Source organism: Selaginella moellendorffii, unplaced genomic scaffold (genome assembly GCF_000143415.4).
Source record: "Selaginella moellendorffii unplaced genomic scaffold, v1.0 SELMOscaffold_0, whole genome shotgun sequence".
Lineage (NCBI taxonomy): Eukaryota > Viridiplantae > Streptophyta > Lycopodiopsida > Selaginellales > Selaginellaceae > Selaginella > Selaginella moellendorffii.
In genome coordinates, this window is record NW_003314261.1 from 2,696,305 (window position 1) to 2,711,228 (window position 14,924).

Sequence of the window (14,924 nt, forward strand, 5' to 3'; positions counted from 1 at the left end):
GTAATCTCCCAAGGCAGCATGTGGAGCAAAGAACTTCTCATCTGCTGCAGATGCCGAGATCTGGAAAATGCTAGAATCTCTTGAATCTCGCTCCTCCAGAGGATCCTGGGCCTCCATGAGCAGGACCAACTCCAAGGGAGTTCCCTGGTGGATAGGAGTCACCACTTCTTCAAGGTTGAAATCGCTGGAAGCAGGGAAGAAGAGGTCACCACCTTCATGGGGAATATGCTGCAAAACTGTTGAATATTTATTACCCAAAATGGGATTGCTATTAGGACTATACAATAAGATAATGAGAGAACTTAATGCTATCTATTAGCAATATTAAATACCTATTTCTCAGTATTGTTAGAGTTATTGAAACTAAGTAATGTAAGACTAGTAGCCTAAGTAATATTTAACTTAGGAATTCCATCCTTATGCCCAATTTAAGTACATTTGAAATATTAATAAACATAATAAAAATGGGTTTGTACCTCTTGCGATCATGGTAGTAAGTGTTAGTGCAAGAAGTCAGGTTCACTACAAGCTCTAAGAATTAACAATAACAAATTTGCAGAATTATATACTTGGAACAGTTTCACAAATAAACACTTATTACAAGTTTGGACTAAATTGTGTGGTGAACTTTATCAAGCTTTGAGGAAGGCAATAGCAAGTTTGCTGGAATGGCTAAGCAATATAACATGATAAGTTAGACAAAAATTGAAAGATTGATAAAAATATCATTTCATTTTGTGTTTATCTTGGGCATGGTGACTCTTATCTTGGATTCCATGCTCAAGCTACATTACCGATCGTATGAAGATTCCTCTATTGGTTCCAGCTCTTGGCTTTTCCTACCATCATATACTTTCACATCATCCCACCATCTCTCACATCCAAACACAGTCACAAAATTCCATACCATGTTCTCTCCACACGCGCATTCATCACTATAAATGCCATCTCATTTTCATTCCGTTTTTCATCACCTTCAGCACTTTTTTTTGGGACATTTTGGCCATCACTTTATTTGGCACATCATTCTCTATTAGGAGAAACAAACATCACCTCTTTTGGACTTGTCCTTCACACAAGATCCAGCTGGGACTTCTCGACATCATCTATGCCATCATCTTTTGGAGCAACTCTCTTCCAGCTAGTTGAACCCGGTTTCCCCAGGCAACTTGGCAGACTATTTGGTGTGGAATGCAGCAGACACCCTCTTCCATCAGCTCCAGCATCTCAGCGGGCAAGTGCCACCTCTTCTCACGAAGTTCCAGCGAGTTTATCATCATCTACGGCTGCTTGTTCCAGATTCAAAGACATCACAATTGAGCACGTCTCAGACAATCCACATCACTTTATTACTTGGCTATGATCACTTCTCTTTCACATGATTCCATTCCATCCATCTCCAAATCTGCAGTTACCACGATTGGGCAACATTTCCCACCTTCTACCTCGCTTTCTTCTCTAGTTTCGGTCATTCCCTTCGGGCAAGGTTGGGATCAACAAGATGCTGCATGTGCATATTACCATTTCCTGAGCCAAGATCCAAGTACGTGTCCCATTCTCTTGGTACTCACAACTTTGGGTGTCTAGTTTGCGTTTAGAGTATTTCTCACAAGGTTTTCCCTCTAACCCCAAACTTACCTTTATCTTTTTTCTTTTCTATCACCTTATTATTTTATTTTCAGTTTCTCTTTTCTTTTTCTCTTTTTTTCTCCTCTACTTCTCTTGGATCCAGCAGTTTCTGTCTCTGGGCATTTGGTGCAGAACTTCACTACAACATCTTCAACATCCAAGTCATGGGTTCTTGCGACGACGAAGCCTGTCATGATCCCTCTTGGTCACCTATTGTGGCCGCTGCCAAGCATCTTAGCTAGAGTGAGAGGTTATATTCCGATCCCAGAATATTCTCTCATCTCCTTGTAGCAGACTCCGCCTGGGTCAAAGTTGGGGAGTTGCATCTAGATGGAGCTACTCAACCAACCTTACATGGATTGCTCCAGATTAATTGCAGTGCAAGTTTGACGGCACCTGAACCTCTGAGACCATTGATTAAGTGGACCTGATGATATCACTGAGAGGGAAATTGTTGCTAGAAGACTGAAGACCACATTGTTGCCGTTACAGAGCTACTGATCTGTGGTGGGACGGAGTCTATGGCCATTACCTTTTCTAGTCCAGATAATAAAAACTAAACATCTTCAACAAACGCGCGTTCAAAGTGGATGTTCTTATGTCCTTGCTCCTGTATAAGACAAGTTTGTAAATGTAATGCCAGTACAAACAAGATCTAAATAATATTTGTGTTCCCCCAGGCTCGTAGCCACACGGTGGACCAGGCAAGACCTCGCAGCTTTAGAAGGCATGGAACGTTAAGAATTGGTGAGCTTGGTGTTGCTTCTAGCTGCATCAGACAAGTTGCTCAAATCAGTGGAAGCACTGGTAAACTTCAAGTTCTTGCGACTGATTCAGTAAAGGAACAAGGATCAAGCTTTCCACAGTCTTCTTGAGCATGTTCTGGAGCATGTCGATTTGCTCTTGGTTGGCAAGTTCTGCTTGAAGGCCCCTCCACATACTCCGGAGGAACTCACTCCATGCTTTGGCGAGCCCTTGAATAAGTCTCTCAATCGGTAAGAGGTGACATTGTTGAAGGTTTTAAGGAACTGTTGGATCTGAACTTGAACGTGTTGCACAACTTGAGCATCATGAGGGCATCAGTCTTCAAGTTACAAACAGTGTCAAGCATAACATTCCATCCCACCAGAAGATCAGTCACTGCAGCAGGATTTCTTTCTTGTGCTGAAGATGTCGAGTCTGAATGTTGTACACAAGGTCTTTATGCTTCAGGTATGTCAGCGATGCTTGGGAACGATCTATGGAATCAGGGAAAAGTCCAAGGTAAGGGTATTTGCACGCGTTCGAGGTGATGCCCGTGGCATGATGCATGCGCTGGCCAAGACCGGCGATCTGGACGGCGCCAAAAAGGTCTTCAACGAGAATGTCGCCAACGAGTTCTTGTTCAAGGAGACGATGTTACATTTATCAGATTCTGGACTGTTCTTTTCTTTTTTGCTCACCCAGCAGCCCTCTTGCTATTGAAGAGTCCACACAGTGATCTTGGTGGTGGACAGCAGACCACACGAGTTCCTCTTCAAGCACGAGGACTTGCAGTCCTCCAGCGAGTTGAAAGAACCAAAAGAAATTCTTTAGGGCTTATTTGAATGAAGGAATATTCCAACCACTTCTAGCTCGCAGGGCTTTTACCTTGTCAACGCTGTGGAGCTTGACGGTCCACGCTGACTTCTTTCACAAGGAAACTCAAGACACAACGTGGGATGCCAACTTTGTCACGCTGCAAATGGAGTCAGTCGAGTACTGGACTTTGGATTTGAAAGCGCAGTGCAAGCAGCGACCAAATTCTACAACGTTCCATAATATGTGGAGACAATCAACCCGAGCAGCAGCAGCACGGGGAGCCTTCAGGTCATCCTCGCGGTGACCCTGAGCGCCCGGCTCCATGTGGACCGTGGGATACTAAGGATACTAAGGATCCCTGTCAATAGCTTAGGGCATTGCAAGATGGAGCGTGTCAGGCGCATCGTTTTCGACTGTTTTGGTTGCTTTCCGGGACGCTTGGAGAGGATCATCGGGAAAGTGCTGGGCTGCTGTGTCCGCATCCAGGGCGTCCTTGGCCGTGGCAGCTACAACCTTGTGCTCGACACGCTGCTGGTAGACAAGGGTCGGAGCGAGCGTCGCGTCGCGCTTCGCCTCCCGCTCACTCGCCGCAGCCGGATTTCTCCCCAAGAGGCGGTCTCTGGCTACGCGGCCACTCTCTTCCTGTCGCAGCTAGGCGGCCCCACGGTCGTCGCGGGGCCGATCCACGTGGCAAGCCCGCCCCTCCCTTACGCGACACGGGGGATGTCCTACCTGGCGGTTCTACCCGTGGCCGACGGTGTACGGCTGTGGGATCTTTGGGAGGACAGCCGCTCCACGCTGGCATGGAGGAAGAGGGTGCTGTCCGACCTGGCAGCCGTGACGCTCCAGCTGTACCGCCACCCGCTGGAGGGGATTGGTGACATGGCGCTCGCATCCGACGGGTCTCCATGCGTGGGCGTGCTGCACGACGGCGCCGTGGCCATCGCCATGGAGCGCGGGATGGACGTGGGCGATCGCCTCAGCCCCGGCCCCTATTCGACTTGGAAGGAGTATGCTTGGAACCAGATCCAGGGGTTGCTGCTGCTGCATGGAGACAGCCCCTTATACGGCGGATCGATCAGGGCCAACGCGGAGATCATCCTTGAGTGGCTGGAGGATTTCCAGCCCGATTTCCCGGAGAAGTTCTTCCTTTGTCACCCCGAGTTTGGCAGCGGGCAGGTATTGGTTGATCCCGGCTCGGGGCACGTCGAGAGCATTGTCGACTGGGACTGCGCGAAAACGGTGACGGTGCATTGGCTGGCGCGGGGCTTCTTTCTCCCGTTTTTCCACTATCGCGAGAAGCCTGACGAGGTGGAGGAGGAGGAGCTACTGAGGTTTTTCCGCGAGGAGCTGAGGTTGGGTGGTGCGCCGGAGCTCGTCCCGTACGTGACCAAGCACCCCGAGGAGGTGTATCCGCAAGTCATGTTTGAGGAGCACATTCGTCCTCGTGAGGTTTCTGCCGAGTGTGCAGACACCTCGCTGTGGGTGTTTTGTACAGAGATGCAAGCGCAGGGGTTCATGGATGATGAGATGGTGATACAAAAGGTTGAGGCGCCTTGGAAGAAATCGAAATCTCCGACCACTTCGTCGGCCGAAGAGGACGATGAAGAGAAGAGTGGTGAGGACGATGAAGAGGACGAGGACGGTGAGGAGGAGAGTGGCGACGATGAAGAGGAGAGCAGCGACAGCGAGGAGGAGAGTGGCAAGGACGATGAAGAGGACGAGGACGGTGAGGAGGAGAGCGGCGAGGACGAGGACGAGGAGCAGTGAAGAGGAGAGTGGCGAGGTTTCGTGAAAGTGAAAAATGCCGTACACATACGAATCTAAACCAAGCCCTATAGATTAGAATATTCGCTCATTCAAATAAACCCCACCGAATATTCGGGTCTTATCTAGGTTTATTACATGACTGCATTCCCTTCTCTCCTTGCGAAAATATGCTTAAGAGTTGGAATATTCTCTCATGCAAATAAACCCTAAAGAATATTCTGGTATTTTGAAAATCTTTCTTTTGGTTCTTTCAACTCGCTGGAGGACTGCAAGTCCTCGTGCTCGAGCAGCCGGAAGTGGAACTCGCGTGGTCTGCTGTCCACCTCCAAGATCACTGTGTGGACTCCTCAATAGTAAGAGAGCTGTCCGGAATCTGATAAGTGTAACATCGTCTCCTTGAACAAGAACTCGTTGAAGACCTTTTTGGCACCGTCTGGATCGCCGGTCTTGGCCAGCGCATGCATCATGCCATGGGCATCACCTCAAACGCACGCAAATAACCTTACCTTGGACTTTTACCTGATTCTATAGATCGTTCCCAAGCATCGTTGACATACCTAAAGCATGAAGACCTTGTGTACAACATTCAGACTTGACATCTTCAACACAAAAAAGAGATCCTGCTACAGTGTCTGATTTTCTGGTCTTGGAACCTATGGGATAGAATGTTGTGCTTGACACTGTTTGTAGCTTGAAGACTGATGCCCTCATGATGCTCAAGTTGTACAACACGTTCAAGTTCAGATCCAACAGTACCTTGAAACCTTCAACAATGTCACCTCTTACTGATCAAGAGACTTATTCAAGGGCTCACCAAAGCACGGAGCGAGTTCCTCCGGAGTATGTGGAGGGGCTCGCAAGAGAAAATCTACGCTTGAGAACATGCTCAACAAGACTGTGGAAAGCTTGATCCATGTTCCTTTACTGAATCGGTCGCAAGAACTTGAAGTTTACTAGTGCTTCCACTGATTTGAGCAACTTGACTGATGCAGCTAGAAACAACACCAAGCTCGCCAATTCTTAACGTTCCATGCCCTCTAAAGCTGCGAGGTCTTGCCTGGTCCACCGCGTGGCTACAAGCCTGGGGGAACACAAATATTATTTAGATCTCGTTTGTACTAGCATTACATTTACAAGTTTGTCTTATACAGGAGCAAGGACATTAGAACATCCACCGTTTGTTGAAGATGTTTAGTTTTTATTATCTGGACTAGAAGAGGTAATGGCCATAGACTCCGTCCCACCACAGATCAGTAGCTCTGTAACGGCAACAATATGGTCTTCAGTCTTCTAGCAACAATTTCCCTCCTGTGATATCATCAGGTCCACTTAATCAATGGTCTCAGAGGTTCAGGTGCCATCAAATTTGCACTGCGATTAATCTGGAGCAATCCATGTAAGGTTGGTTGAGTAGCTCCAGATCTGTAGCCCACATCCATATGCAACTCCCCAACTTTGACCCAGGCGGAGTCTGTTGGAAGCTTGCAAGGCCTTGTCAACGCTGTGGAACTTGGTGCTGCTGCTCGGGTTGATTGCTTCTATGGAACGTTGTCACCGCGCTTTAAGTCCAGTACTCGACACTCCATTTGCAGCGTGACAAAGTTGGCATCCCACGTTGTGTCTTGAATTTCCTTGTGAAAGAAGTCAGCGCGGACCGTCAGCTTTTAGGGATTGCGAGAGGAGTGAAGGAGTGATGGAGCGTGTCAGGCGCATCGTCTTCGACTGTTTTGGTTGCTTTCCGGGACGCTTGGAGAGGATCATCGGGAAAGTGCTGGGCTGCTGTGTCCGCATCCAGGGCGTCCTTGGCCGTGGCAGGCACCTTGTGCTCGACACACTGCTGATAGACAAGGGTCGGAGCGAGCGTCGCGTCGCGCTTCGCCTCCCGCTCACTCGCCGCAGCCGGATTTCTCCCCAAGAGGCGGTCTCTGGCTACGCGGCCACTCTCTTCCTGTCGCAGCTAGGCGGCCCCACGGTCGTCGCGGGGCCGGTCCACGTGGCAAGCCCGCCCCTCCCTTACGCGACACGGGGGATGTCCTACCTGGCGGTTCTACCCGTGGCCGACGGTGTACGGCTGTGGGATCTTTGGGAGGACAGCCGCTCCACGCTGGCATGGAGGAAGAGGGTGCTGTCCGACCTGGCAGCCGTCACGCTCCAGCTGTACCGCCACCCGCTGGAGGGGATTGGTGACATGGCGCTCGCATCCGACGGGTCTCCGTGCGTGGGCGTGCTGCGCGACGGCGCCGTGGCCATCGCCATGGAGCGCGGGATGGACGTGGGCGATCGCCTCAGCCCCGGCCCCTATTCGACTTGGAAGGAGTATGCTTGGAACCAGATCCAGGGCTTGCTGCTGCTGTATGGAGACAGCCCCTTATACGGCGGATCGATCAGAGCCAACGCGGAGATCATCCTCGAGTGGCTGGAGGATTTCCAGCCCGATTTCCCGGAGAAGTTCTTCCTTTGTCACCCCGAGTTTGGCAGCGGGCAGGTGTTGGTTGATTCCGGCTAGGGGCACGTCGAGAGCATTGGCGACTGGGACGGCGCGAAAACGGTGACGGTGCATTGGCTTGCGCGGGGCTTCTTTCTCCCGTTTTTCCACTATCGCGAGAAGCCTGACGAGGAGGAGGAGGAGGAGCTACTGAGGTTTTTCCGCGAGGAGCTGAGGTTGGGTGGTGCGCCGGAGCTCGTTCCGTACGTGACCAAGTACCCCGAGGAGGTGTATCCGCAAGTCATGTTTGAGGAGCACATTCGTCCTCGTGAGGTTTCTGCCGAGGGTGCAAACAGCTTGCTGTGGGTGCTTTGTACAGATATGCAAGCGCAGGGGTTCATGGATGATGAGATGGTGATACAAAAGGTTGAGGCGCCTTGGAAGAAATCGAAATCTCCAATCACTTCGTCGGCCCAAGAGGACGATGAAGAGAAGAGTGGTGAGGACGATGAAGAGGACGAGGACGGTGAGGAGGAGAGCGGCGACGGTGAAGAGGAGAGCGGCGACGGTGAAGAGGGAGTGGCGAGGTTTCCTCAAAGTGAAAAATGCCGTACACATGCCGTTGGTACGAATCGAAACCAAGCCCTACCAGAGGGTTAGATTAGAATATTCGCGCATTCAAATAAACCCTAGAGAATATTCGGGTGTCTTATCTTCTTGAGGTGGTTTCTATCCATGTTGTTGGGTATTACATGAGCATCGCAGCTCTTGGAGCGATTTCCACTGACTATCCTGCGAAAACCAAGAGCAGAAAGAATGTGAGGAAGAAATTCAGCAAAGAAGATTTAAGCTCTTGCTTACCAGCTGAGCGGCCTCCGCGCCAAGGGCGTGGTCCATGGTGAGGAACAAGGCCTTCCATTTGTCCATTTGAAGCTCGTACTGTCGCTTGGCCTTTGCCGGATCTTCGTGCCGGCTGAGGTCGAGGAAGCTGGATTTATCAGCCGGCATAAATATATCGTCCTTGGCAACGATGGCTGTTCTAACTCGTCTCCGGCTCCGCTTCAAGGCTGCGCAAATCTTACACTCGTGAGATTCCACGACAAGTCACAAGCGAAAGCAGACCTGAGATCCTTCCTTTGATATCCTGGTTGACAAGCTTAAGCCAGATCGCGGCAGGACCACCTGGAAAAAGAAAACCACGAACACCATTCCATCAACCCAAAGAGCGAGCCAGACTTACTTTGCTTCTGGATCATTGCGTCGCTCTGAGTCATCAAGTGATGATCATCGTCTTGCTCGTCATCCACCAGCTTGTCAATCGTAACGTCCCAGCTCTCGGTTTTAGAGCGGGAACCTTCCAAAGTCCCACAGCTAAAATCTTCCACACTGGTGGCCACCTCCGAATCGTTTGTAGCCCTGTTTTCCAAGCTTTCCAGCGCCTCCGTGAATGTAAGCATCTCCTCTAAGTTGGCTTCTGGACGCTCGCGCTTCACTTGCTTGCAAGCCACAACCGCCGGCTTCGCAACTCCACGATTTTCATCAGCAAACTCCCGGCATCGCTTGCGGACCAAAGTCCCGGACTTTAGAACAGCTCCAATCGCCGAATGGACGTACTTGCTATCGTGAACACGGCCAATTATCCCCGGTTTGAGCTCGCCCAAGACTCCAGACGGGGGAACGGGCTCCTGCGGCTTCTCATCCTCCGGAAGAACACTGGGCCTGACGATAACGGTCGGCTGCTTGGGCCTCCTCGTCCTCCTCTGCCACTGCGATTGCGCATCTAGGCACGAACCAACTGTGCCGATCTCGATTTTTGTAGGGAAAGTTCCCAGCTTGGCATCAGAATCGGCGCCCCAGCCCTGGCAGGCCGAGAGATTGTGGACGAACCTGGGCTTGATGTCAACGACGCCGGGTCCATTCAGAACCTTGAGCGGCGCCCTTGCCGGCGCATTGGCCTTGCTCTCCAGAGCTCCCGACGCCAGTAGATCCTTGAGAACGCCCATCTGAGATCTAGGAACCGCGAAATCTTACATGAATCGCGCGCGCGGTCGCGAAACCCTGCCCGGGGAGGAACCCTAGCTCGTCGCGCTCGCGCCGTCGATCTGTATAAAGAGGAGAGCTGCCAGCGAGCGCGAAATTCAAACACTCTCGTTAGAGCTTTGACGGAATCTTTTCCCCAACGGAATATGCGAAGCTACCAGAATATGACGCCCAGTATGTTTTCAATGGCTGGATATGGCGAACAGAGTTACAAGCGCGTCGTCGAGGGCTAGGGTTTTGGATGCGCGGGAGCTCCGGAGCGTGCTTCTGGCGCCAGATTCAGGGGCGCTGCCTCGTGCTCGTCGCTGGCGACGAATGTAAGTAGCTGAATCCTCGTCGGCAGCGCAGGGAAGCTAGATCTGGCTCTCCAATTTGTCTCTCCGGGTTCTTCTCGCGGAATCTAGGACAGGGCCAGCTGCGAGCTCGCCGCGCGCCGAAAATGCGCTTGGGGCACAGGTGATTTGGAAGGAAAGAAGTGTCGAGCTCCTGCAATGTCGGACTTCAATGTGATCCTCCTGATCATAGTCATCGTCGTGACGGTTCTAGTTTTCCTCTTCAACACCTATCTTCTAGTGAATTACCAGCACCCGGATGATCACAATCAGGCGTACTTCCCAAAGGCGGTAGTGGTTTTCGGTTTGTCCGTAGCACAGCTCTCGATTTTGATGCTTCCGGCGGACGTCGCAAACCGGCATGCTTGTCAGCGTGCCTTGTACAATGGGGCGTGTGATCTTACGCTTCCCATGAAGGACCTCTGGTATGCCGTCTACATCATCGACGCTGTGCTCGTCTTCTTGGTAATTCCTTTTACGATGTTCTACTACGAAGGTGACCAAGAGAAGTAAGTCATTACTAGTTTCTTCGATTGGCTTGAGTTCTCATTGTTTGTGTTTATTTTTCCTTTCACAGGAGTGTAGCACGAAGAGCAGTAGGCGCACTTATGTGGGTGATCGTGATCGCCATTGTCGTCGGGCTCGTTCTTGGGATCTTATATGGTACTGAGATCTTTGTTTGTTTCCGGGTGACCTTATCTTACATTGACACAGGACTCATTGGAAAGGTTGATTTCACTGTGCGGCATTTGTCCTCCACTACCATCGGTTTCACTACCGATTATTCTCAATTGACTTCTCGGAGTCCTTGCCTTGTTCCCACTAATTCTCCGAACGCTGTCAGGAGCATTCAGGTGACGGAATTTAGGATCTCTTTCGAAGATTATACTGTTTGCTGACACGTTCTTGTCTAGTGTTCGGCGTATAATGCCGGCTATGGAGCGGAAGCTACCTGGTCAATGCGAACGACTTTCCCACAGTACCTGATTGCTTTGACAACAATAGTTGGATCGGTTTTGTTTACCGTAAGCGCCGCGACTTGAGCGAATATCCATTGCATAGTACTTTTACTTTTCAGATTTTTGGAGGTGTTGGAATCGCCTGTTTGCCACTGAGCTTGATATTCGCTTTTTTCAAGCGTCCAACGGCAGTAATCACAAGGTCGCAATATATAAAGGTCTGTTCTGAGTGACTGTTCTTCGGCTTTTCACTACCATGTTACGTTTCAGGAGGCAACTATTCTAGGAAAGCGTGCAAGGGAGCTCAAAGAAACGACACTGGCCCTTCAACGCGAAGAAAGAAGCTCGGGAAAGGGGAGAAAGTGGAGAAAGGAAATGAAGAAAGTCCAGCAAGTATGGTTAAATCTGCAACGTTTCTGCTAAAGTGACTTTCTCTCTTAAACAGGAATTGCTGTACCTGGAAGAGGACGTGCAACGCCTTGAAGAAGCTTATCCGCAGGGGGAAAAGGTGCGCTTGCTTTTCTAGCTTCTTTTCTTTCTTTCTTGGCTTACAGAGTGGTTCAGGCTGATACGACTTGGGCGTTAACAGTGCTGGGCTATCTTTCCAAACTTCTACTTGGCCTTGTTGGGTATGCTTAGCCGAATGAGCTTTCTGTAAGTTCTAATGTGGTATGGTGCAGCCTTGTCGTTTCAGGAGCATGGGTGGCACATATAATTGTCTACATGCTCATCAAACCGCCTTTCTCTTCATTCTTAAATCAAGTTTTCATCAAGCTTGATGACGTTTGGGGTATACTTTTCTTCTTCTAGTTAAACTAATCAATGACGTACAATCTTGCAGGACTACTTGGCACAGTGGCGTTTGCGTTTTTCTGCCTTTATTTGATTCTGGCAGTCATATCTGGTGAAATGCACCTTGGCCTAAACTTTGGTTTGATAGCAATTCACCCGATGAAGTAACTAGTAACTCATGCTAGATGGTTCTTGCGTTTCTAAGTTGTTCACTTTCTTTTGTCAAGGTATGGCGGGACGCTGATGAACTCGTTCCTTTTCAACGTGGGCCTTATTCTTCTCTGCTCTGTCAGGTATGCACTATCAAGATTCTTAGCTTTCAAAACTCCAACTTGGATACAAACTCTCCAGTGTGATCCAGTTCTGCTCTAAAGCATTTGCATTGTATGCGCGTGCAACCACAGCTCAAGAAATATTTGGTCTTACACTTGAGTCCCTTCGTGGAATCAAGTACTTGTTTAGGTACGGTTTGGCTGTTTGAGTTTTCTCTTGTTTCGATGCTAAACCCTTGTGTAAGCGCAGGTACAACGTCTTTCAAATTGCTTTCTGTGTATTATCGGTGGTGACTTTGGTTTATTACCTGGCATTTGTAAGTCCAAGCCGCAAGGAATGAGGCTTTTGTGTGCTCACTCTTGTGGTTTCTCCTGCAGGGATGGAGAAGGAAGAAGAGAACAGCCGCTGGAGTATAACTCTTCTTCACAAGTTCCATCAGGCTTGCTTGCATTCTTTTGATTCTCCTTCCATATTTTTTCCTAGGTAGCTTGTGGAATGGCCTCGTATATGTGTGGATGATGGTAGTGAAAGTAATGAAGCAGTTAGTAATTATACCGTAATAAAATGTTAAAGAAAATGTTTGGAACAAATGGTTGATTATTCATTGTCACTAATCTCTTGCCGGTGTAAAGCCTACGTAAACTTGGAGAATTTCGAGTCGATTCGAGCGCCATCAACATCTGAGCTTGTTTCCGTTTTCCAGCTCAGGCACACCAAAAGGTGACGCCACTGCTGACACTACTCTTGGATTTGCAAATGCAACTGAGCTGAGCGGTGATTGAAATTTGCGGCCTTGTAACAACGACCGCAGTTCTTTTCTTTATCACCTTCTTTTCCACTGCCAAGTCTTCCAGTACCAGCTTCTGTTGTAAAAAGTAGCATATACAGGCTTACACATGCCCAGGCTCTCTTTGCGAGCGATGGAAACCTCCCCGCAGGGTTTCCAGTTTTCTTCTGTAGGCTGCAAGAATTGGGAGACTTTAAGAGCCAGGACTAAACGAATTATCCTTTGTGCCAATGGCAGCATCCCCATTTGCAGGATCCAAGAGGTAATGTCTCTTACAGTCCTTGGAAACTCTTGGAGTTTCTGAAAAGGTCCCATGGATCTGCTGGGTACTCCAAGGCCCCGAGTATAATATATAGTAGGTACATATTTTTGTATGTTTCAAGTAGCTAGTATAGTATAGTATACTGCTTCGAGAAGAAAAAATGGAGGGATCTTTGCAAATTATGCAAGTGTGTGTGTGTGTGTGTGTGTGTAACGTAGGGATAAGTTCTTCGTGCTTGCATGCGTGAGCAAAGAACTTTTGCGGTACCACGATTCCCGGGGGTCCTGAAATCGTCATCTTTCCTGCGAAGATAAAATAGAAAGGGAGTTAAAAAAAAGGAGAGGAGGAAAAGAATGGCGTCCCTATCTACCTTTAGAAACACAATACGAATTTGGAGGTAACATGGCGGGCTCCCAGAAACTGAAAACTGGAATACCCCAAAGTATATAAAAATCAAAGAATTTGATCCAATGTCGACATCAAGAAGAGCTACAAAACAGTGAAAATTGGATTCATCCGCAGCAGAGAGATCAATCCAAATGAATCGAAATCATCGCCAGCTTTCATATGCTGTCAAAAGGTGTTCCAGGGGAGAAGTTGAAGGTTGAAATGTTAAATTTGCTTCGATCAACACAAGAGTTCGGATGGAAATTGTGGCTGGTCTCGATCGTATGCGCTGATTCACAGAAGCTTCGGACGAAAAAGCTTACGCGCAAAGTTCTCGTGGTGCCCTCTTTTTCCTCCTCAAAAACTTCCATTTCATGCACCGCAAAAGTTGACGCTCGAAAGGAATGGAATCATGGCCTTTTTATATAATACATACAGAAAACCAAATATTCTAATGGAGCAAGAGATTGTATTGCCAAACCCTAAATCTGCCCTAAATTTTGTATCGGCTAACTTTACTTTTGGGTACTTTGACCAGAAATGCCCAGTGGGGGCATTTTGGGCGGGGCCCTTAAGCATTGGCAAATACCCCAGCCGTATAATTATCTTTAGTTTTTTTCGTCCGTTAGTCGGCCGCCATAGCCAAAGCTTGTCGACCTCCACCAAGAACACACTACGCGCTCTCTCTCTCTCTCTCCCTCATCTCTTCTTGTCCAATTCGATGTCACGGCGCATCGCCAGCACCGGCGCGGCCGCCAGATGCCAAATGCGGGTGTCGGATTCGCGCGGCCGATCTGTTCTTGGGGGATTCTGCTGTTAGGTCGGGGTAGATCCAGGGCAATTTGGTGCCCGGAATTGCTGAGGAGCAATCGGAGCTGCGGTTGAATCGAATCGGTCTGGAATGGGGGACGGGGAGAAGAAGGAGGAGAAGAAGGAGGATGCGAAGCCGCTGGAGCCCGTGGTGAGTGAGTGTTTATGTTTCTGTGAGGGGTTTTGGCTGGATTTGGAATCCAATTCATCTCGTGCTCGCAGACTGTGGTGCTCAAGGTGAAAATTCACTGCCTGGGATGCGAGAAGAAGGTGAAGAAATCGCTCAGCAAGGTGAAAGGTATGGAAATTTATCGCGAATTTCGCGTGTTCCTCGATCTGATGGTGTGTTCTCAGGGCTTATGTCGCTGGACGTGAATCGCAGCGAAGGAAAGGTGACGGTTAAAGGGTTTGTGGATCCCAAGGAGGTGCTCAAGAGGGCCAAGAAGACGGGAAAGCAGGCGGATTTCTGGCCATCTCCTCCTCCGCCACCCAAAGAGGAGAAGAAATCATCCGACGAGGAGAAATCCGAGAAGAAGGAAGAGAAGAAGGAGAAGGAGGAGAAGAAGGAGGAGAAGGAAGAGAAGAAGGAGGAGAAGAAGGAGAAGGAGGAGAAGAAAGAGGAGAAGAAGGAAGAGAAGAAGGAGAAGGAGGAGAAGAAAGAGGAGAAGAAGGAAGAGAAGAAGGAGAAGGAGGAGAAGAAGGAGGACAAGGGCGAGGAGAAGAAGGACAAGGAGGTGAAGTTCAAGGAGGAAGAGAAGGGAGAGAAGAAGGAGGAGAAGAAGAAGGACAAGGAGGTGAAGTTCAAGGAGGAAGAGAAGAAGGAGGAGAAGAAGGACAAGGAAGAGAAGAAGGAAGAGAAGAAGGACAAGGAAGAGAAGAAGGAAGAGAAGAAGGACAA

At 49.2% G+C, this 14,924-nt stretch overlaps 3 protein-coding genes across 3 annotated transcripts in view; 2 read left to right on the forward strand and 1 right to left on the reverse strand.

The window, feature by feature from the left end:
* Positions 1-8,006: 8,006 nt before the first annotated feature.
* LOC9641753 lies at positions 8,007-9,464 on the reverse strand. The gene is made up of 4 exons (XM_002960877.2): positions 8,625-9,464; positions 8,507-8,566; positions 8,246-8,451; positions 8,007-8,176 (listed from the first exon to the last, which is right to left on the reverse strand). Exons 1-4 carry the CDS (start codon positions 9,385-9,387, stop codon positions 8,114-8,116), a joined length of 1,092 nt encoding a protein of 363 aa, XP_002960923.2. The 5' UTR covers positions 9,388-9,464; the 3' UTR covers positions 8,007-8,113.
* Positions 9,465-9,606: 142 nt separating this feature from the next.
* LOC9641754 (LIMR family protein At5g01460) lies at positions 9,607-12,370 on the forward strand. The gene is made up of 14 exons (XM_024671259.1): positions 9,607-10,265; positions 10,334-10,419; positions 10,471-10,610; positions 10,671-10,781; positions 10,835-10,933; positions 10,986-11,108; positions 11,161-11,223; positions 11,280-11,344; positions 11,396-11,505; positions 11,557-11,671; positions 11,735-11,800; positions 11,859-11,969; positions 12,030-12,096; positions 12,158-12,370. The coding sequence occupies exons 1-14, from the start codon at positions 9,916-9,918 to the stop codon at positions 12,194-12,196; spliced, it is 1,545 nt and encodes a 514-aa protein (XP_024527027.1). The 5' UTR covers positions 9,607-9,915; the 3' UTR covers positions 12,197-12,370.
* Positions 12,371-13,717: 1,347 nt separating this feature from the next.
* LOC9662984 (protein PXR1) overlaps positions 13,718-14,924 on the forward strand; it is a 1,968-nt gene continuing 761 nt past the window's right edge. Inside the window, exons 1-3 of the mRNA XM_002960214.2 lie at positions 13,718-14,177; positions 14,249-14,324; positions 14,381-14,595. Coding sequence (XP_002960260.2) covers positions 14,118-14,177; positions 14,249-14,324; positions 14,381-14,595 — 351 coding nt within the window. The 5' untranslated portion in view covers positions 13,718-14,117. The remainder of the gene's footprint in view (positions 14,178-14,248; positions 14,325-14,380; positions 14,596-14,924) is intronic.

What these genes read in the sequence shown, in the direction of transcription:
- LOC9641753 (XM_002960877.2), bottom strand. Translation starts at nt 9,387, where the DNA reads ATGGGCGTTCTCAAGGATCTACTGGCGTCGGGAGCTCTGGAGAGCAAG. An exon ending in CGCAATGATCCAGAAGCAAA is followed by an intron (nt 8,567 to 8,624) that starts GTAAGTCTGGCT and finishes TTCTTTTTCCAG; the next exon opens with GTGGTCCTGCCGCGATCTGG. An exon ending in GCGCGGAGGCCGCTCAGCTG is followed by an intron (nt 8,177 to 8,245) that starts GTAAGCAAGAGC and finishes TGGTTTTCGCAG; the next exon opens with GATAGTCAGTGGAAATCGCT.
- LOC9641754 (XM_024671259.1), top strand. Translation starts at nt 9,916, where the DNA reads ATGTCGGACTTCAATGTGATCCTCCTGATCATAGTCATCGTCGTGACG. An exon ending in CAAGGTCGCAATATATAAAG is followed by an intron (nt 10,934 to 10,985) that starts GTCTGTTCTGAG and finishes GTTACGTTTCAG; the next exon opens with GAGGCAACTATTCTAGGAAA. An exon ending in ATAGCAATTCACCCGATGAA is followed by an intron (nt 11,672 to 11,734) that starts GTAACTAGTAAC and finishes TCTTTTGTCAAG; the next exon opens with GTATGGCGGGACGCTGATGA.